This window comes from Rutilus rutilus (assembly GCF_951802725.1).
Source record: "Rutilus rutilus genome assembly, chromosome: 23".
Lineage (NCBI taxonomy): Eukaryota > Metazoa > Chordata > Actinopteri > Cypriniformes > Leuciscidae > Rutilus > Rutilus rutilus.
In genome coordinates this window covers 6,601,232-6,624,533 of record NC_140233.1, presented here as the reverse complement: position 1 = coordinate 6,624,533, position 23,302 = coordinate 6,601,232, and the positions used below count along the sequence as shown (strand labels likewise).

Sequence of the window (23,302 nt, the reverse complement as noted above, 5' to 3'; positions counted from 1 at the left end):
TTATTCCATCCATGGTTGGAACCTCACAATTCTTGTGGGTGTAATCCTCACAATTCTTTTTCCCGATATCAATGTTATGAAATCCGTTTTAACAAGATTACATTACATATTACATATTTTAAAAAACTTTGGTTTTATTTTTTCAGTTTTTTTATACTTTTTTTACAGACTCAATGACACATATAGGCCACTGGGGGCAGAATATGCCTCACGCTCAAGCACATGCATAAACAATCTAGGCTGTGTTTCCCATACAACAAGGGGATGAAACCCCTGAAAATGAAATTTGACATAGATTGTATTGAACATCAGCTTGTAGAACTATGCTGATACCGAAGGAAGTGGTTACCATAGTTGGCTAACAATGCTTTTGGGAAACACATTGAATGATTTGTGCATTTCAAACTGACAATTCTAGCATCAAAATGATAAACAACTTGTCAAGGGTATTCTATGACAACAAATGTTAATAGATTTTCACAATGACTTTTGGAAATTCCAGTTGTATTAAATCACAGGGTAAAACTGGTTCCAAATGCACAATTTGTTTTTTTAAGGTAGTTGATTATTCTTGGGACAACAAACAGCTGTTCACGATTAGTGTATGTCACTATAGAATAGAAATGATTCTCATTAACTTTATAGTTTCATGGCTTATGCCTGCATACAACAGTACTGATCCTATCAGTTTGCTCTTAAAGTGAAATCTGAAGGGAATTCTTCCTGGTGAATTTTCCAGATGTGATAAAATTCTTCTAACAATGAGAATTTGTTGTTCTAATGGCACACACTTGGTAACAAAGCGTATCTATTGTTTTCTAAGGGATGGAAAGATAGATGTTACTTTGCTTATCTATTGCTGGCAGTGTGAGTAGTGGATAGGATTATGACACAGACTAAGAATTCAATCTCTGAAACTGAATGTAATGAGGAAGGTTGTTTTACAAAAACACTCTTGATACACTGTTAGCCGCCCAGTGAGGAACATGCAAAGAGATTGCAACTGAGTGTTGTTCATTTATCCCAGATAGCTCTGGAAGAGCAGTGCACAATTTAGCTAAAGTTCTGCATGAACAGGTATAGCAAACATTTTTAGAGTATGTTTTGATAATGATCAAAGGTTTGCTTGCATTTAATCAATCTATGTAATCAAATGTTTTCATAAATGATTAAGAGGGGAGAATGAAGGATCTAAGGGTTTTCAATATCACCCTGTTTTACTTTATGAAAGCAACCATACATTGGTGTTTTATTTTCTTTCTTATTTTTTATATATTTAACTTCATAACCATTTATAAACATTAGTCATTGGCATAGTTGTCATTTGATTTATCATCTATTCATTTTATTATTATTTGATTTACATCATTTATTCATTTTATCATTTGACCATTTTATTATTATTATTATTATTCACTTATGTCATTTTAGGTTTTTAGATTTTATATTACTTATTTTAATTATTTCCTTGCCCCTGCAATGCTGGCTATTGTTGTTAAATCTTACGATTATGTGGTTTAAAGAGGTGTTTGTCTTCACGGGTAGGAGATAAGAGAATGTCTCCATTTCAAGGTTTTTAACGTCACAGGACGATGTTGTGAAGCAGTAATTTCCCATGGTTTTTCCCCTGGTATAATAACACTTGTTGGAATTGTACTGGTCAGATGAAGTCAGAGCATTGAGTAGTGTAACATCTAGATGAAGTCAGAGCATTGAGCAGTGTAACATCTAGATGAGGTCAGAGCATTGAGTAGTGTAACATCTAGATGAAGTCAGAGCATTAAGCAGTGTAACATCTAGATGAAGTCAGAGCATTGAGCAGTGTAACATCTAGATGAAGTCAGAGCATTGAGTAGTGTAACATCTAGATGAAGTCAGAGCATTGAGCAGTGTAACATCTAGATGAAGTCAGAGCATTGAGCAGTGTAACATCTAGATGAAGTCAGAGCATTGAGTAGTGTAACATCTAGATGAATTCAGAGCATTGAGCAGTGTAACTTCGAGTAGTGTAACAGCTAGATGAAGTCAGAGCATTGAGTAGTGTAACATCTAGATGAAGTCAGAGCATTGAGCAGTGTAACATCTAGATGAAGTCAGAGCATTGAGTAGTGTAACATCTAGATGAAGTCAGAGCATTAAGCAGTGTAACATCTAGATGAAGTCAGAGCATTGAGCAGTGTAACATCTAGATGAAGTCAGAGCATTGAGCAGTGTAACATCTAGATGAAGTCAGAGCATTGAGTAGTGTAACATCTAGATGAAGTCAGAGCATTGAGTAGTGTAACATCTAGATGAAGTCAGAGCATTGAGCAGTGTAACATCTAGATGAAGTCAGAGCATTGAGCAGTGTAACATCTAGATGAAGTCAGAGCATTGAGCAGTGTAACATCTAGATGAAGTCAGAGCATTGAGTAGTGTAACATCTAGATGAAGTCAGAGCATTGAGCAGTGTAACATCTAGATGAAGTCAGAGCATTGAGTAGTGTAACATCTAGATGAAGTCAGAGCATTGAGTAGTGTAACATCTAGATGAAGTCAGAGCATTGAGTAGTGTAACATCTAGATGAATTCAGAGCATTGAGCAGTGTAACTTCGAGTAGTGTAACAGCTAGATGAAGTCAGAGCATTGAGTAGTGTAACATCTAGATGAAGTCAGAGCATTGAGTAGTGTAACATCTAGATGAAGTCAGAGCATTGAGTAGTGTAACATCATCTAGATGAAGTCAGAGCATTGAGTAGTGTAACATCTAGATGAAGTCAGAGCATTGAGCAGTGTAACATCTAGATGAAGTCAGAGCATTGAGCAGTGTAACATCTAGATGAAGTCAGAGCATTGAGTAGTGTAACATCTAGATGAAGTCAGAGCATTGAGTAGTGTAACATCTAGATGAAGTCAGAGCATTGAGCAGTGTAACATCTAGATGAAGTCAGAGCATTGAGCAGTGTAACATCTAGATGAAGTCAGAGCATTGAGTAGTGTAACATCTAGATGAAGTCAGAGCATTGAGCAGTGTAACATCTAGATGAAGTCAGAGCATTGAGCAGTGTAACATCTAGATGAAGTCAGAGCATTGAGTAGTGTAACATCTAGATGAAGTCAGAGCATTGAGCAGTGTAACATCTAGATGAAGTCAGAGCATTGAGCAGTGTAACATCATCTAGATGAAGTCAGAGCATTGAGTAGTGTAACATCTAGATGAAGTCAGAGCATTGAGCAGTGTAACATCTAGATGAAGTCAGAGCATTGAGTAGTGTAACATCATCTAGATGAAGTCAGAGCATTGAGTAGTGTAACATCTAGATGAAGTCAGAGCATTGAGCAGTGTAACATCTAGATGAAGTCAGAACATTGAGTAGTGTAACATCTAGATGAAGTCAGAGCATTGAGCAGTGTAACATCTAGATGAATTCAGAGCATTGAGTAGTGTAACATCTAGATGAAGTCAGAGCATTGAGTAGTGTAACATCTAGATGAATTCAGAGCATTGAGCAGTGTAACATCTAGATGAAGTCAGAGCATTGAGCAGTGTAACATCTAGATGAAGTCAGAGCATTGAGCAGTGTAACATCTAGATGAAGTCAGAGCATTGAGTAGTGTAACATCTAGATGAAGTCAGAGCATTGAGCAGTGTAACATCTAGATGAAGTCAGAGCATTGAGTAGTGTAACATCTAGATGAAGTCAGAGCATTGAGCAGTGTAACATCTAGATGAAGTCAGAGCATTGAGTAGTGTAACATCTAGATGAAGTCAGAGCATTGAGCAGTGTAACATCTAGATGAAGTCAGAGCATTGAGTAGTGTAACATCTAGATGAATTCAGAGCATTGAGCAGTGTAACTTCCAGTAGTGTAACAGCTAGATGAAGTCAGAGCATTGAGTAGTGTAACATCTCGATGAAGTCAGAGCACGTACCAACGTGCTAAAACATGGGCGTACAAAGAATTCACAACATTATTTTACAGTATTGTTTTAATTATTATTTTATGTAGCCTATATGACAGACTTGCGCTGCAAATGTTCCTTTTCGAAGTGATTCCAATCATATTTCAAGCAATTCAAACCATCATGGCAAACAGCACACATCTGAAGCGTCTCAGCTAAAGGAAATGATTTATCGGCTTTAATACAGTGGCCAAATTTTCTTATTGGGTCGATAACTATAGTATTAGAAATGATCATATATCGGCCGATACAGATATACTGATTTTTAATTTCTAAAAAAATGTAATAAAAATTAACAAATAAATAACTGTAAATGTCATAAGTGGAGTACCAAATGAAAGGGGACAAGGGGCTTTTCAGGCACTAATAATAAAAAAAAACATTTACAATTTATGTCTTTACATGGTGTTTCAAGGCTAATTAAAATATTTTCCATGACTGAGAAGTCAAGGAACAGGTTTTTCACCATATTTTGATAACTACCCACCTGTTTAAGGCCGTTTTCCAGGTCCTTTCTCTTATAAAAGTAGAAAGAGCCATTTTCATAGAGTTCCCCAGGCCAGTCTTGGCGTCGAGGTCTGTACGCCACATCGATGTTCGGAGAAGTCGGATTCTTTCCCTCTAATAAACCTTCAGATGTAGTTAAAGCTTTTATTATGACTGTCACTAAACAAAAAACCTTTTCATAGAAACAGGGTTAGGGGACATAGAGATTTATAATATGATATCAAAGTATACTTAATGTGAGACTTCTGTTTTTACAACATGCTTTTAAAACAGTGATCATAAAGGATTGTGCATTAACATCAAATGGAAAGTCCTTATTTGCCTTATATTCATACAAAGCAAAAATCTGTAATTGTCTCCTTATTGGAGTTTGTGAGATGTTTTCGTGATCCTGTACCTTTCTGGTCCACCTCCACCCACCGAAACTGGTGTCTGCGCACCACTGAAAACACATAATCACACCCCTGTCCCGTGATCATCTGTAGGGCTTCTCTGATATGATGAGGGTGCAGACATGGAGACGTAGCCTGAATATGACAGACGATGTCCACCTCTAAAACACAGCGACAAAACAAATGACAAATACAGTAAAGATGGAGGCCTTTCTGGGCCGTAAACAGTTTTGGTAACACTTTACAATAAGGTTTCATAGTTAACATGAACTAAGAATGAACAATACTTTTACAGCATTTATTTATTGTTAATGCACTGTGAACTAACATGAAAAGTTTGATTTTTATTATCCAACATTAAATAAGATTGTAACAAATGTAGGTAACATTTTATTTTACAGTGTCCTTGCTACACATGTTACATGTTGTTACTATAGTAATAACTATATGCATAATTACATGAAACTAAACCTACAACAAACCTAATTCTAACCCTAACCCTAGTCAGTGTACTTAATTAATTAATATTACTCAGTACTTAAATGTATAATTACACTGTATCAAGGACAGATGTTAACAAATGAAACCTTATTGTAAAGAGTTAGCATTAATAAAGGCAAACCCTAAAATATTTTACATCTTTTAATTGTTTGTAATTGCCTTATATTCTAGGTCTCCCTCTTTATATTACACAAATTTATGCTTATAAAACATCTCAACATTTGAACAACATTCCTTGTTATAATTCATACTTTTTGCCTACTAAAAATATTTACAATTAGCCTACATATATTTGCATGGAAAATTAATTTCCCCAAAATTATTTAAAGTACATAAATTTCCTTGCTAAATATACTATACAAGTTCAAATTAATTCTGCAGTGCTCAACAGCAAGTTTTTTTACACACACACACACACACACACACACACACACACACACACACACACACACACGTTGTGTTTTCATGTTTTATAGGGACTTTCTATAGAAATAATGTTTTTTATACTGTACAAACTGTATATTTTCTCGCAATACACATACTCTATCCATAAACCAACCCATCACAGAAATCTTTCTGCATGTTTACATTTTCAAAAAACATCACTTAGTGTGATTTATAAGCGGTTTTCCTCATGCATGGGGACCAGAACATGTCCAAGGATTTGGGACATTGTCATCCTTGTATATATATGTGGTTTATGGGAACTCTCCATAGACTTAATGTTTTTTATTCTGTACAAACTGTACACATTTGTACACACACACACACACACACACATTATTAGCTTATATTTTTATCTTCTACATTCCTCAGTTCAAAACACATATGCAGGAAAATTATAGCATATAGGCTAAATGACAAAACATATATTTTTTTATCTCATAAAAGGCTCTACAAGTCATAGACTACTTGCAATGCAAAATATTATATGTCAGCAAGTTAGATCTTTTTTTAGGCATAAAATGAAAGTAAGATGATGCTGAAGGTCTGTCTCACCGGGTCTGTCTCGGATGAACTCCTGGATGGTCGCCAGAGAGCTGGAATCATCTTTGGAAACTTCAGGACTGCGACGATGAACTTTCGCACCCCAGACTTTAGCGACGCGCTCAATTTCATCATTATCTGTGGAAACCCACACACTGCCACACAACATCAGTCATTAAAATAATAAATATCTCAATTTTACTTACAAAAGACAAATTAAGACATTTAAAAGCAGCCTATCTGGTAATTGTAGCTCATTTTAATCTTAAACATGACGACAAACTTACTTTTTGCAAACTTTTGCTTACTTTCACAAACATTTAATTTATCTCCCAGTTTAAGTTGGTTCAACTTTCATTCACACATTGAATAACAAATATCATATTAAAGCCATAATATGAAAACAGTTAAGAAAAGCTCAAATGTAGTTGCCTGTCAACGACTCCTGAGTCCAGGCAGCTCTCAGCACCCATCCGATGAGAGGAACACCGGCCAGATTCTTGATGTTCTTCAGATGGATTCCTTTACTGCCACCCCGGGCCAGAATCAGAGCCGCCCGGTGAGGGAGTCCAGAGGACGGGGAACCGACACCCGAACTCACCTGAGCCTGTGCCTGAGCGAACCTGTGGCTCTCCATCGCCCTGAGACGCAGTGAGGGAACTGAGAAGTGAGATTCACACAGGATGCGGACTGGACACACTTTTTTGAGAATTATTTTATTTACTCGTTAGATTATTAGTTTGATCAATTTAAAAGCATATGTTTAACGATCGGAGGCGTTTCCTATATGACAAATACTCAAATAGATCGTCTTTATCTGCCAGATATTCATCACTACCGGTGCTACTTTTACTGTACATCTCTCGTATCACTCCGCGATCTCTGACTTCAGTTAACCAGAGACGTACCCTCCGTTACAGCATGAGTTGTGTTTTAAAACAGTCACAGGCAGTGGACATTAAGTGTTTTTATCATTGAGCCACACGGGTCAAAATGTTTAGATGCTTTTTCACCATGGAAATATTTGTTGTATACAAATGTCATGTTTTTTTGACTACTTTTTTGTTGACTCTCTATCTGCTTATACTGTAAAAGAATGTCAGATTTGTCTGTGTAAATACAGATTCAGAGAGAAGGTGAAAACTGACTAGGAAAAGTCAACACTGTAGTACACAAAAAGAAAAAAGAAATTCTCAGTTGTTTTTTCATTTTTACACACTTTACACATGTACGTTAGCATTAGTTTACTAGACAAAAAGCATATAATTTCTAGAAAAAAATTACTGTAAAATACAAATGTAGTTACAGTACTGACGTAGCTGCTGCTGTTCAGAGTTGTGATGTTCCTCCATGTTCAAAATATGGTGGTGATTGTGCTCAGCAAACTCCATATAGGCTACAGTATATAGTTTCCAAACTTGATTAGTTGATTGGTAAGATTGTGATTCCTATTTCATTACATTGGCAGGCCATTTGCCAATTTAGCAAACATTACATGTCATACTCATAAATATTTATGGAATATACCATGTCTGACAGATTTTGCTCACTGAATGGAGCATTTTGCATGTGAACGCTCACACGATGAAAGAATGTTAAGAAGTTGTTAAAAATGGCCCTGTATTTAGCACAGGTAATCAGTAACCACAGGTAATAGATGTATATAGTAGGGCTTTCTTACTGAGAGTTGACACAATCAATGACTATATGGACTGTCAACGCCCCCTTGTGGAATAACGGGGTAATTGGAATGTGCTGGAAAGTGCATTAGTTGTTATGAATCCATAGTGGTTTTTAAAAAAAAACAACAACACGAGGGAGCATATACAAACAGTACAGCATTCAAGAAAATACAGCAAAAGTAACAGAGTTGCACACTAGGGGGATTCATGTAGATCTACATAAAAGACATTGAAACATTTACACATTTTCAAAGTTTTAACTGCTTTTTGCTTCATAGAAAATCTAACTGAATCAATATAAAGCTCAATTTCTTTCTTAAATTATATAAAACATTTTTTTACAGGAAAATTTACATTTGTGACCATGGAATTTTGCCATTAAAAGAATAAAATGTATTATATAAACCTGACTGTGCTTTGTCTTTATAGTTTTCCAAAAGACCAAATAATAGGCTAGATGTTTCCAAACCAACACAAATTGGTCATCAATGTTCTTTGTGATAAAATCACAAACATTTCGCCAAAATGGTCATGAATCCGTATAGTGTGCACTGTGCACGAGTTTGTCTCTTTTTATAAAGTGGTGTTATTTAATCGTGTGCGTGCATCTAAAAGTAAGTTTCTAAGTTTCTTTTTCATTTGTTGTTAATGGGTTATCAACATAATTCTGTTTGTTAGGTTAAATAGGCCTCATTAAAGTCGTCTATACGGCCGATCGACCTGCTTATATTATCTTATTGCATGTTCATAGTTGTTTACACAGTACTTGTGTATATTTATATTATTTGTTGATATTGTCGAGTATGCTAAAAAAAAGTGCTTTGTCTTTCTGTTTTGCACGCGCTATCTATGTGACGTCATAGACGCAATGGCCATCGAACCAATCTCCGGTCTGACAAATTAACAATGTTATTTTAAGTGATTAAGTGATAAGATAAGAAAGATAAGTGAATAATATAACTTCTGGATATGTTCTAATCTATCTCTAACCAGAAATGGTTTATCTTTGTTATTGATTATTGTATTCTTATGCTATTATTTATTAATGTTTAGCCTACTTATGTAGACCTATTGGTTTCCATTTGTCTTATAGAACCACACATAAACCTAATAAATCCTCAACGAAACCTATGTGCATCTTCATTGTGTCCTGACCAGACATACCACAGTGATTAATTTAACCCGAGCTACATCGGTTACTACATAAAAGAAGTTGTGAAAGGTTTCACTAAGAATCAACTCATCAGTTTTGATCAACAAGCCATGTGCATTTAGTCATTGTGCAAATTGTGTCGGGAACTCAGAGAATAGAAGGACTCAAATGTTGTGATGAACGTGAGAAAAAAGTTTATTAGAAAACTTTGAGAACAAAACAGAAACAGTCTATGTGACTCTCCGTAAAATGTAGACTCTCCGTATGGTTCCCGTGCGCACTGCCCACACTCAATGGACACGCAGGTAGAGGAGACCACCGACAGCAGAGAATAACAGGGCGATCCACTGAATGACGAATCCCGGGTCCAGCAAGTGAGATGGCCTTGCTTACAAACCCCTCGTCTTAGGTTCCTGAACACAAATGCCAGCAGGTAAGCAACAGAAGGACATGGGACATGGGACAAAGCATATGATCAACTGACAACATGGGGGAGACACATCTGGGAATTGCTCAGATCATGAGCTGCAGAAAATGACAGGACCAAAACAAACAACAGAGAAGAACCGGTGACACATTCTGACCCGTGGCATACTTACTCTTTTGCACGTGTGCCAAAGCTCATGCAATTTGCTTAAATCAATAAGAAATTCAAATCTGATGTGAACAAGAAACAAATTGTTCAGAGATCTAACTGTTTTGAAAAAAAAAATCTTATTTGAAAATTGAGCCAAAGCGATTGAGAAAAACTGTATTACTTGTAGTACATCTGTGAGACAGGTTACAACATGGAGCAAACTTATAGTAAGGCAAAATCAAGACAAGACATCATATTTACATATTTCTGATGTCAAAATAATAAGAATGTAATAAAATCTCCCTCATTAAAAATGTGGTTTAATAATGGCTGATTTTCTATAATTCATTACATTTATATAGCGCTTTTCTAGGTACTCAAAGCGCTTTACATAGAAGGGGGAATCTCCTCAACCACCACCAATGTGCAGCATCCACCTGGATGATGCGACGGCAGCCATATTGCGCCAGAACGCCCACCACACACCAGCTTACTGGTGGAGAGGAGACAGTGATGAATCCAATCAGTATATGAGGATGATTAGGAGGCCATGATGGACAGAGACCAAGGGGCAAATTTGGCCAGGATGCCATGGTTAAACCCCTACTCTTTTTCGAAGGACATTTGAAATGACCACAGAGAGTCAGGACCTCAGTTTAACATCTCATCCGAAGGACAGTGCTCTTTGACAGTATAGTGTCCCCATCACTATACTGGGGCATTAGGACCCACACAGACCACAGGGTGATAACCCCCTGCTGGCCTCACTAACACCTCTTCCAGCAGCAACCTGGTTTTTCTCAGGAGGTCTCTCATCCAGGATCAGCCCTGCTTAGCTTCAGTGGGCAACCAGTCTTGGGCTACAGGGTGATATGGCTGCTGCTATATTTTTATTCAAATTAATAGAAGTGTAAGATAAGACCCCCTCATTGCCCCTTTAGTTTTGGAATGTCTGATCATCAGTCTTTTATCATGGCATCAGTAATGGTGGCATCTTCCTCCAGGTCCACAGTAATTTTCTTGCCAACGAAGATGTTCTCTGGTCTCATGCCGTGCGGTTCGGCCACTTTTACTGTCAGCATGTCAACAGTTAATGTCTCACCCTTCTTCAATGGTTTCCGGGCCACCACTGACTTACCCAACTGAAAGAACCCATTGCCATCTCAACCGTCCTGATGGCTTTCACCAGCTCCGCCAGCTCCGCCGGCTCCAGTGATGCTGCGTGGTCACTCCCTTTCCAGCTCATATCCAGGGTCACATGACGCTCCAGGACCTTTGCCCCGAGTGCCACAGCGGCCACAGACACATGGATGCCCGCCTCATGTCCAGAGTAGCCGATGGGAATGTCCGGTATTTTGTGACGTCAGAGCTACTCAGTCAGTGCTTCAGACCCACCCCGAGCTCTGCCCACCGTCAGGAAACTACATCATTGAACAGGCTTTCGAACAACATTAAAATAAGAGACCAGTGGCTAATGTTTATTTATTTGGAAATAACACAGCAATTTAGTTCGACCTTAACCGTCTGTTCTGCACATTTCACAAGTGACTGTTTCGTCAATCAGGCACAGTTCAATGCCAGGTGTTCAAAGAAGCTATCAAAGATTTAATGTTACATTATGGAGCCAGCATAATCTGAAATTATAGTTTGTAAACGGAAATGCAACACTAACGTGTTGCTAAGTTGATGCTGACGTGTTGTTTTGTACAGTCTAGATGGTTGCCAAAAGCTTAATTTGATAGAATATCTGTTAGAAACAAGACATAATACGTTGTTTGTTTTCCTAAGTTACAGACACCGTACAGACCGTACAGACACAGACATCAGTTGGTGTCTGATGTTTTTATTAAGTTAAAGACTGTGAGATTGAGTTCACTCAGTGTGTCTTTTGTTTTGCTAACAGAAACTAACGTTTAGTGTAGGCTACTTGCATGGCCAGGTTACCCGGGTAACTTTATTTCAAAAGTCTGAGATTGTTTACGGAGTTTAAATTAGCGTTAACGTTAAATCTGCGTGCAGCATTGATGTAATAGGTTATTATGAAACTCTTACAATAACGCAGAAAGTACAAAAAACAACAACAAAAAAACATTAATTACCATTCTGAAACATCCTTTTGTAAGCGCGTTTGAGGAGGTGGAGGTGGTTGGTTGTCTCCTGCAATGTTCCTCCATTTCCCTCAGCAATGTCCATCATTACAGGTGTTTTATTTACCTTACTTGTGCATCACCAAGCTACAGCATACATGACCCTAGTTACCTGTGGTTGGCCTGGCCTTGCATCACTCAGAAAACAACAGGCCAATCAGAAGAGAGGCTCATGAATATGAAGTAGACAGGCCAAAATCGACCTGTTCTTAGCAGAGTTTCTGAGAAAGGAGCTGTAAAACTATATTGAGATTGTTTTGGTACTTGTACCGCAAATATATATTCTTAAGGACATCAAACCCTAAAATAAAACTCCAGAAAGGTGTACAATATGGGACCTTTATTTGGCGGTCAAGTTTTTCCTGTCAGTCATCTTAAAGGGTTAGTTCACCCAAAAATGAAAATTCTGTCAGTAATTACTCACCCTGATGTTGTTCCAACCCCGTAAGACCTTCGTTCATCTTCGGAACACAAATTAAGATATTTTTTTATTAAATCTGAGTGCTGTCTCACTCCTCCATAGGCTTCTAAGACATTATAACTTGCTGGCCCAGAAAATGTATTAAAGACATCGTTAATATAGTCCAAGTGACTCCAGTGGCTCAATCTTAAGTTTATAAAGCGACGAGAATACTTTTTGTGCGCAAAAACAAACAAAAATAACGACTTTATTCCACTTTTCATTTCCTTCTCTCTGGGCCTCGAGTCTTTTCACGTAGTGTTTAAGCGTAGCGCGTCTGTGCACGTCACCACGTATGACACACATGACCAGCGTCGGCCAATAGTGAGCCTACGTGGTGACGTGCAACACAGACGCGCTACGCTGTCCCCCCCCCCCCCCCCCCCCACTTTTTATAAAATGTAAATTCGTCCCCCGCACTTTTTCATAGGGCAAGTGTGTCCACAACAAGCTGAGGTTTTCGCGGGTGTGTATAGCCTACATCGAGATTTAAAATCCAAAGAGTCAAGGATAGTCTATCTACATATGTGACTTTCACGTTTCCATTGGAAATCAGTCACTCGTGCATCACGACACGCCCATGCTCGCACCCGCGCCCAATCCATTTTTTTTCATAGAGGTCGCAATGAGTTCAAAACGGCAAAAAACTCTTCACTCCTTTTTCACGAAAACACATTTAAATAAATGTTAATTTTAAAGCAGCCTACTTCAGTGTGATATTTTACCATATTTTCATGCTTAACACTGAGAATTTGAATAATTGTAATGTGATGATCAAATATCATAGGTTTGGGTGGTTGGCGGTTGGATTATTTATTTTTAACAGCAGATTTGGGTGACTCAAAGTGCACCAGATTAAGGAATTTCTCTTTAAAATGTAAAAATTTTCTTCCAGGGGGGCATGCCCCCGGACCACCCTAGAGGTACTGAGCTCCACCCACAAACACAGTATGATAGTCTACGAAAAATACTAATTTAAATATGGCTGCGGGCCCAAGCCGGTGGCACCACCACCCTGGTGCCTTTAGTTACTCAGCTCGCAGCTATATTTATATATATATATATATATATGTATGTATGTAGGGCTGTCGCGATAACCGCAATATCGCAGTACCGCGCTTCTGACAAGCCAACTGCAGAGGAATTCAAGTAACCGCAGCAACCGCGATATTCGCGTGTTTTCATTTTTCATAAGGCAATACCCTTCTTGATTTGAACTTCGTTCATGTGTATTGAATGTTAAATAAGTTAATGATAATAAGACGTGGTGATCATGGTTTTATTATGGTGATTTGTACAGAGGCTTCGTGGAGTTGCACTTAAGCCTAAACAGACAGTGAATGAGAGAGATCGACTGAGCGCGTGCGATTACCTGCGTCTGTCTTTGAGGTCAAGTCATATTCGTGAAAAGGTTGCCGTGTCCAAGGAAAGTTAAATATTTGTCCTGTCATCCTTAACGTTTAAAATGAAGGGTATTTACCATGAATGGCATCAGCGACAGGCAGCGCTGGTCTGCATCCACAGCACGAGGAACTCGCGGTCGCGGGAAACAAAACTTAGTGAGTCACGCATTGAATCAATGCCATTTGTCTCTATTAAGTGAAGCTTCAGCGTTACCCATGCGACGCATTGCTGGTCAGCTGAGCCTTGAAAAGTGGAGCTCAAAGTTAAAAATAATTTACCTTGTTTCATTTAATGAATCAATCAGCGTTTTTGAACGTGTTGTTAAATGAATGGTTTAATGACTCACTCAAAGACAGTCCGTTGCCGTAACAACTGCGCGCTGAGTAACAGGCTTTCAATGCGGAGAGACGCTGTTTAGTTTCGGTTTATTGGTTACTGAAAATGTACTCGTTTTTGTGCATGCTGACCACATCGTGACACTTATAGCAACAAATAAATATAAATAAATCAAAATAAATTAATAAATGCGGTAAAACCGCATATCGCGCTATTGAACCACTCATAATTACCGCAAGGGAAAATCCTTCACCGTGACAGCCCTATATGTATGTATGTATATATATATATATATATATATGGTGTGCGTCCACAGCGAGGAACGGGCAGAGAAGAGCAAACGTTTTTTAGTTCATTCCTACTTCCATAGGAATTCATTGAAAACGCTCGCTCTGCACCATTATCCATGTCAGTGCGGACGAACATATTTTACTTTTATTTTTAAGTTAGCAATTCAAAAGCCCCCAGCGGTGTCACATGCTGAATAACCGGTGGTAAAATATTCCTCACCGTCACATACCTAGTATATTTTTATATAGATACAATAGGCCTACCTGACTTTGAACACAAGAGGGCAGTATAGCACTATGAATGACATTATTTATTTATTTATTGGACTAAAAAAATATTCTGGATGTTTTTAAACTTAAACAATTATTAAATTGAAAAAAAAGAATAAAATGGGTTTAGTTCTGATATTTGTATAATTTTATATAGAAATAAATGGTGTATAATTACATTTTTAGAAGATAGGAGGTTTTTAGTGTTTCCTTTTTTGACATTACTTTAATCCCTCGCCATAGCAAAACCGTTTGAGATATTTATTATCTGTTTACAATTTAGCATCTTTAATGTATTTTCATCATGTTGAAAAAGTTTGGTGGGAATAAAATAAACCCCTTAAGAGAAGTGGGTAAAAATTCAGAGGCTGATTTTGCAAAGAAATCCACATTCAAACCAAAATATCTGACTTCCTGTTGCTCTGAGCTAATTACTGTAAATTAGAAAATTGTCCGGCTCGATGAGACCAATATGTGTTCTGATTTTTGTGACTGTACATAAAATTAACCCCCTCACTTTTGTCAAAAGCATTTAGAAAGTGACACGCTTCCTGCTGCCAGTTGGTGGCGCTATAACTTTGACTCACAATAGTTACATACATGTGATCGGCCTCTTACCACGAACACACTGCTGAAGTTTCATCAAGATCAGTTAATGTATGCAGAAGTTATAACACTTCGTTTTTATCTTTTCTCGCCATAAATTCGTTTCCTCGCCACGGCCAAACCGTTCGAGATATCAAAAATCTGTCCGCAATTTAGCATCCTCAATGTCTTGACTTTATGCTGACCGAGTTTGGTGGCAATTGAAAGTATTGCCTAGGAGGATTATTTCAAATACCAGAGCAAGCGTTCTCCAAACAACCCATAATAGCCGACTTCCTGTTGGGCTGGCGTAAAACTTGACCGAGGGAAAGTTGTTCGGCCCGATAAGATCTATACGTGTACTGAGTTTCATATTAATTCATGCAAGTGTGTTTGATCTATGGACCAAGTTTTCAGACACCGTTCAAGGGTGAAAAATCCCCCCCCCCCCCCCCCCCCTCCTCACACACACAGAGACCGAGAGAGAGAGGGAGAGAAAATTCTCCAGAAAAATCCACATTCAAACCAAAATATCTGATTTCCTGTTGGTCGGTGCTAATGACTGTAAATTGGAAAGTTGTCCGGCTTGATGAGAACAATATACATACCAAGTTTTGTTGCTGTAGATGAATCTAACCCCCCACTTTGGTCAAAAGGTGGCGCTACTGAGCCATTCCACCACGCCCGTTTCTGAAACTTTGCACATGTCTACTGGCTAATAAATGTGATGTGTCTGTCGAGTTTCATGGAATTTCAAGCATGCTAAGAGTCTCAAAAGCATCAAAAAATAATATTAAAGTTCGATGCGTTGCCATGGACACAGTATCTAAGATATCAATAATCCTTTCACAGGTCTACATCTGCTGTGGGTCTACATTATACACATAAAGTTTGAAGCAAATCGGGTAAAAATAAGAAAGTGATTTCAAAGCATTTTGAAAGTGACAAACTTCCTGCAGCCAGTTGGTGGCGCTATAACTGTGACTCACAATAGTCACATCCATGTGATCGCCCTCTTACAACGAACACACTGCTGAAATTTCATCAAGATCAGTTAATGTATGCAGAAGTTATAACACACTTCCTGTGTCCCATTATTCGCCATAAATTAATTTCCTCGTCACGGCCAAACCGTTCGAGATATCAAAAATCCGTTCGCAAGAATTCATCCTCAATGTCTTGACTTCATTCACACCGAGTTTGGTGGCGATCGGATGAATTCCCTAGGAGGAGTATTTCACATTCCATTGTATGCGTTTTCCAAACAATGTATAATAACCGACTTCCTGTTGGGCTTTTGTAAAACTTAGAGCACGAAAGTTGTTCAGCCCGATGAGATCTATATGTGTACTGAGTTTCATATTATTACATGCAAGCGTGTTTGATTTATGGACCAAGGTTTCGGACCCCATTCCAGGGGGAGCCCCACTGCCACGCCCGAGTACCAGCTTCAGTCCGGCCCTGATGGCCGCAGGTTCTGACGTGTGTGAAAAATTTCAAGAGTTTTTGAGCATGTTAAGGACCCCAAAAGTGGCAAAAAGGCAAAAAAAAAAAAAAATCTTTCCCTAATTATCTTATTATTAAAATACATGATCAGGATTTTACCACATCCGCCTAGTTTTGAGCCAGGAAAAACCCAGCATTTGCAATATAAAGTACTGAACATCTTTCTTTCTTTCTGTTTTATTGCTTTAAAAATAAATAGCATATTAAGCCAATTAAGCAACCTGTCAACAAAAGTCTGAAAAAAACTGGTATTACACTTGACATTCTGTCCCCCTCACTTTTGAAATGATGGCTACGCCCCTGAGATTATGTGTATCGTTATGCTGTAGGCTATTATTCTGCTTGTTAAAATGTATGCAGTAATTTACAACAGGCGTGTTCGTGTAACAAACTATAGGTGATTCATGCTACAATTCAGTAAGCGAGGCATTGCATGCAGGGGCAGCGCTATGGCAGTTGCCATACCCTAGCAGTCAGTTCAGATAAAACATCAGCTAATGATGATGCTCCTTAAAGATTTTAGGATCTTAAAGATTAACACTGTTTCCCACTGTAAAATATGGGCTTATTTATTTATGAAATTCCCTTCATCTAATGGCATGAGACTTTGTGACTTTTCCTACTCTTGCTACACTTCATACTTCAGTGAAATAAAATTGCAAAAAAAATATATATATATATATATAATATTCATTTGATAATAAATTCAAAGGAAAACCGCAATAAGTCGACCATTCACGATGAGCGCTGCTCTTATAATCTTACCGCTTCACCGATTTCTGATGACTTCTCTGATTGGATAGATACAGACTGTTGGTCTGGGAACGCCCCCGGGAACGCCCCGTCACATGGGGGAAAACATTGCCTTGACGCTCATTGAAATACACCGGACAATCATGCCGAAGAGTTGCTGTGTCGTTTTCTGTACCGCCAATAAACAAACAAATTATGAATTGAAGTTCTACATCCTTCCTAATAAACACACAGACACCGGAAAGGATGACAAAATGGCTTTTGAGCTTTCTTTTTTTTAGATTACTGTGTGAGTAGATCCCTGTGTGATATAGTAGGCCTAGTGGGTGTTAAACTCGTATTAGGCAGTGGGCCAGATTTGTCTACAAGGATTAATAGTTTTGAGTGAAGCATACGTACAATTGTTAAGTGACAAGGTTTTATGGAGTTATAGTATGCAACATATACGAAAGTTGATTGAGTTATAGGCTAATGTTACCGCTACAGCTACCGCGATGTCTTACCTGGAGATTCAACCAGATAACAAAATATGTCTGGAAACGACACATCCGGCCATTTGGTTGGGTCATTGACCCAGTTTTTTATTAAATAAGGGCAATCATAACCTATTGCAGTTCATTTTGCAATGTACCGTTGCCGGTCGGCAGGCGTCAATGACTCGCAATAAGACATTTTTGTCATTCAAATACACACTATGTTCGCTGTGTTTTCCCCTGTTACAATATATTCGGTTCCTGAAATATTTGGTTCCAATGGGTGTATCATGAATATTCACGAGACCATAGCGTGGGCGGGCCGACAAATACAAGCGAGTGGAACAGAAATTATTAGCGTGAGCACCTCAGATCGCATTTTGTCCTAAACTACTCCTAACTGTTCGTTTCTCACTAATGACTGAGATGAAACTTTTTAAATGTCTATTATTGCATGTTAAAAATAAATATTAACAAATATATTCTTGTGTTTTGATTCGTCTCCCAAAGTTGTCTGTAGGCTATTATTGAAATAGATTTTATATTATATATGATAGCTCAAGACAACATAGGCTACTTGGAGTTGCATGTTGTTGCATGCTTTGAAAATCTTTTTGATACAGAACTGTCAAAGGTTATCATAAATGTTAAGCTTCAGTTGCTTTAACAGTTGTTTTCTCTAGCAATGCTTTAGAACGTTGGTCAAATTAAGTGATAATTATTTCAATTGTATTGATGTATACATAGCAAGCTCCAACTACTAAAGTAATGTTATATGTGCAATTTGTAGTTTTGAATGTAGGCTACCATTCCAAAGGTAAGTGCACTTAATTGTAATAAAACAGAGACGAAACTCTAGCAAATTGATTCATTTAATTTAGTTTTTTATTTGGCAATGCCAAATTTCAAATTTTCTTTCATTGATATCATGCATAGGAGTACAAAATTAAGGGTGTTTGCATCTAGGGCAAATAAAAACCTCACTGTATAATATAGTATAAGACTTCATCTAAAAGTAGTATGTTTTGATCATGAAGAGACAGAGAAATCACTAAGTATTGGGCTACTTAACTCACCTCTCATTGTGAAGGTCTGTGCCCTTCTAAGAAGGACATATTTTATTTATTTTTTTAGAAACACCATGAGGAACCTTTTCAGATTTTTTCAATTCATACAAGGTTTTAAACATTTCCTTATCTATATTGACAGCCAAAATGACAAATTCAACAAAGATGGGTAGGTTTATTCATATGAATTGTGGTTGAGACTCGTTATTCTTTTAAAACATCACCATTGGATGTTGAATGCTTCACAAACTATATGTACTGAACCAATTATTGATTTGCCAAAGCTGTGTACAATAGTAAATTGCACAGAAATAGAGGTCAGAAAATAAGTTTCTCAGGTGTGGTGGGATATGGACATATAATTAAAAAGTATTCTCATTTAAAGAATATAATAATTTTTATAATATAAAACAATATGCATAAAGTTATCTACCTATCCTAAATATGGTCTAGAGTCTAGACTGTTTAAAATTGATAAACAAAAACATCTGCCTGAACATATTTCTGTGTAAAAAATTGAGTTTTTTTTTAAAGCATTCATTCATTAACTCGAAATTACTTTTATAGTAAGATACAGTGTCTTAAAATTACATATTTTATTCATATTCATCTGTAAAAACGAGAATGTTAGACAAAAGAAAAAAATGGGATCAAGGACAAAATTAATACTTATAATAAAAATAATAAAATATTTACTATATTATTCAAATATGTATTTATAAATATACCTTTCCTTAATATTTTGGTATACCCATGCCTTCTACACCAGTGTGTTTTTGTGTTCACTTGTTTACAAAAAGATTACATAAGAATGATAACATTACTAAACTGACAAGATGTAGGCTTAATTTTTATGATTAATGGTTAGTCATTATTATCAATTCATTTGACCAACCTTCTAAAGCATTGCTAGAGAAAACAACTGTTAATGCTTAACATTCATGATAACCTTTGATAAAGTAAAGGTTGTGTATCAAAAAGATTTTCAGTTGAGTCAGTATAAAGCAACATCCAAAGCATGCAACTCGCAACTCCAAGTTCTTGAGCTATCAGCCTATAATTGAAAGGCTATTTTAATAATATGCAGACAACTTTGTAATATATTTGTAAATATTTATTTAAACAACAATCACACACCTTTAAAAATCCAAAATTTGGAGAAATATGCCTTTATTGTAGGTCTTGCAACGCTTCCTACAGGATCAGGTCTGTAATAGTTCAGGTAAACTCAGAGTAGGCTACTGAAACACATGCTACAAAACGATGAATTATTTATAAAATATATACGAGTAGTTTAAGATTAACTTGGTTCAACTTTATTACCTGTTTGAAATAAATAATCCATAAAACAAAACGAGGCGCTCACGCTAATAATTTCTGTTCCACTCGCTTGTATTTGTCGGCCCCGCCCACGCTGTGGTATCGTAAATATTCATGATAGCTACACCCATTGGAACCAAATATTTCAGGAACCGAATATTTTAGGCTTGTTTGAGATGCGCCTTGCCTCGCCTGAAATGTATGCGAGAGTAGGCGGCTGCAGTGAGAGAAGGAGAGAAAAAAGTGCAGGCAAGCCGGACAGTTCTCTCTTCTCAGTGGATCTGACACCTGTGACTCTGGCGAGTGGATAGTGCCATTTCTAATACTACCCTGAAGAAGAAGGAGCAGTCTACCCTTCCGTCGCCGTCAGTCCGTGTCTATTTTTGAATGGGATTAATAGAGACGGCAGACGACAGACCACGGCGGCGTCTCAGTAGGAATGTAACTGACGGCGACGTGGCGATGGCGTATGTGAGAAATGTTTACAAAAATCATGACGTCTGAACTTGGCACGTCACCTAATAAGACGTCTGATAAACACGTCGTCCCTCTGTACGTCGCCTAATAAGACGCCTGATAAACACGTCGTCCCTCTGTACGTCGCCTAATAAAACTGATAAACACGTCCCTCTGTACGTCGCCTAATAAGACGCCTGACACGTCTTTCCCCATGTATTTCGCCTTTAAACATTTCAAAGTTTGCATTAGTAGATGTACTTGTTATAGGCTATTGCTTTTAGCCTACAGTAATTAGTAAACTCATTTCTCAAAAAGGGCCACGTGCTTAATAACTAAGTTTATTCAATGTTTGATACACTAGGCTACAGTCAAAAGTTTTTGAACGGTAAGATATTTTAAACAGTAATATTGTGAAATAGGCTATTTATACAACTTAAAATAACTGTTTTCTATTTGAATATATTTTAAAATGTCATTTATTCCTGCAATCAAAGCTGAATTTTCAGCATCATTACTCCAGTCTTTAATGTCACATGATCCTTGAGGAATCATTGTAATATGATGATTTTATGCTCAAGAAACATTTATGATTATTATCAATGTTAAAAACAATTGTGTACAATTTTGTTTTTATGGTTATTTGAATAATAAAAAAAGTTCAAAACAACAGCAACTACCTGAAATTTGCCAGCACAGAAATAAATTGCATTTTAAAATATATTAAAATAGAAAAGTTTAAATTGTATAAATTATAAATTGTGAAACAGTTTAAATTGAATAAATATTTCACAATATTATTGTTTTTGCTGTATTTTGAATCAAATAAATGAAGCCTTGGTGAGCAGAAGAGACTTTAAAAAAAAAAAATCTTACCGTTCAAAAACCGATATAGCCTAACTATATTGGCTGTTACGTTAGTGTGTAAAAGTTTTTTAACATGTTTTCATTAAGTCCTTATTTCAACATAATATCTCATTATTTCGACATAAGTCGTTATTTTCGACATAATATCTCGTTATTTCCACATTAAGCATTCTTATAATGGTTTTCTATGGGAGGAAAATTCTTAACGTGTAATTAAACATCTGATTTTTTGTACATATAGTATAGCCTACTTTATTATGATTTTAGTATCATAATGATTTATAAATGCAGGCACAATTATCCGTGAACTTGATAAATGTTGCAGATGTTTTATGCACAAATAAATGCCTTAGTTTGAACTTATGTGTGCAAAATTCAGAATTAATTGAATGTGCAGCAATTTGTACAAATATAGAGTCTTTAGACATGTTGTAGCCATTAAATAAGTGCATTTGGTTTCATATTTGTTACAATATTATAATGTTTTTTTTTTTTTCCCATCTATGTTGATAATGAAAAGTGAACAGCATGAGTAAGATTGGATGCGCAATATATCGGGAGACATGATTTTGACCACTTCATAAGTTTTGTTTTTTAGGAAGTCTTTCTTTAAAGTGAATTTCGTTTTGTATAAATTGTATCTTAATTTTAAGCAATTTGTCATCAACCAATTGCCTGGATTTAATAAATAAGAAGCAAATAGCAGACAATATAATCATGACATGGAGGCGCCCGCGCGGTCACTTGCATTGCACGTGAACTGGAGCGCATCTCATCCTAACTTAACCGAAACTCAGCGTTTGTATAAAATTGTATTAATTATAAATTGTGAAACAGTTTAAAATAAAATAGTCAATAGTCAACTTATTTAAAATAGTCGACACTGACAACCCTAGTTTTGAACATTTGAACATGAACCTACATTGTTTTGCATTTTGTGACTAAAAGACTATTTCCCTGTCTTATATTTTTTCATTGTTGATTTCTTGAAAATAATAGGCTATTAAAATACTTTCTTGTCACCTTCTCCTGAAAACAATATCGTGAATAGTTTCATATTGTGTATTTGCCCATTATGGTCAACTGTGTTAATTAAAATTATTACCACCTTCAAAAGTAAAAACTCAGAATGACACATTCCAGAATTTTATGTTTATAGATTACAATTAATGAATTTATCTGTTCAACTTTAAAGTTGTTGTTAATAATTGTGCAAAAAGTTGTGACTTTGATATTGTATAATTTGCATAGTCCTCATATCCAGTAGAAAGTGAGTGAATTATTTAAAAATATATATATATATATATATTATGTTCGTAAACCATTCAGAGATGACATTAATGTCATACACAACTTTGTATACAATAAAAAATTTGTATCAATGATATTTTCAATGTCATCAGAACACAAGAAAAGAATGATTGATTAGAAAACAAAACAAAGGAAAGATAAGAAAAGCTAGGGGGAAAAATAGATATTAATTTATTGTGGTGCGACATTGGAGTCACACGTTGGTGTCACGCGTCTGTGGTGCAGCATACCCCTTCTGTCACATAAAAGTACACGACTGTCGACTTCGGTAGGTTATCCGTGGCACTATCCACTCGCCATACACGTCAACATGAC

At 36.8% G+C, this 23,302-nt stretch overlaps 1 protein-coding gene across 1 annotated transcript in view; it reads right to left on the bottom strand.

Annotated features, from left to right (window-relative positions):
• The window catches only part of LOC311282751 (N-acylneuraminate cytidylyltransferase B-like), a gene marked incomplete at its 5' end in the record, with an annotated part of 84,546 nt that overhangs the window by 6,162 nt on the left and 55,082 nt on the right, over window positions 1-23,302 (bottom strand). Inside the window, one exon of the mRNA XM_084396768.1 lies at window positions 4,431-4,573. Within this exon, the coding sequence (XP_084252894.1) occupies window positions 4,431-4,573 (143 nt within the window). The remainder of the gene's footprint in view (window positions 1-4,430; window positions 4,574-23,302) is intronic.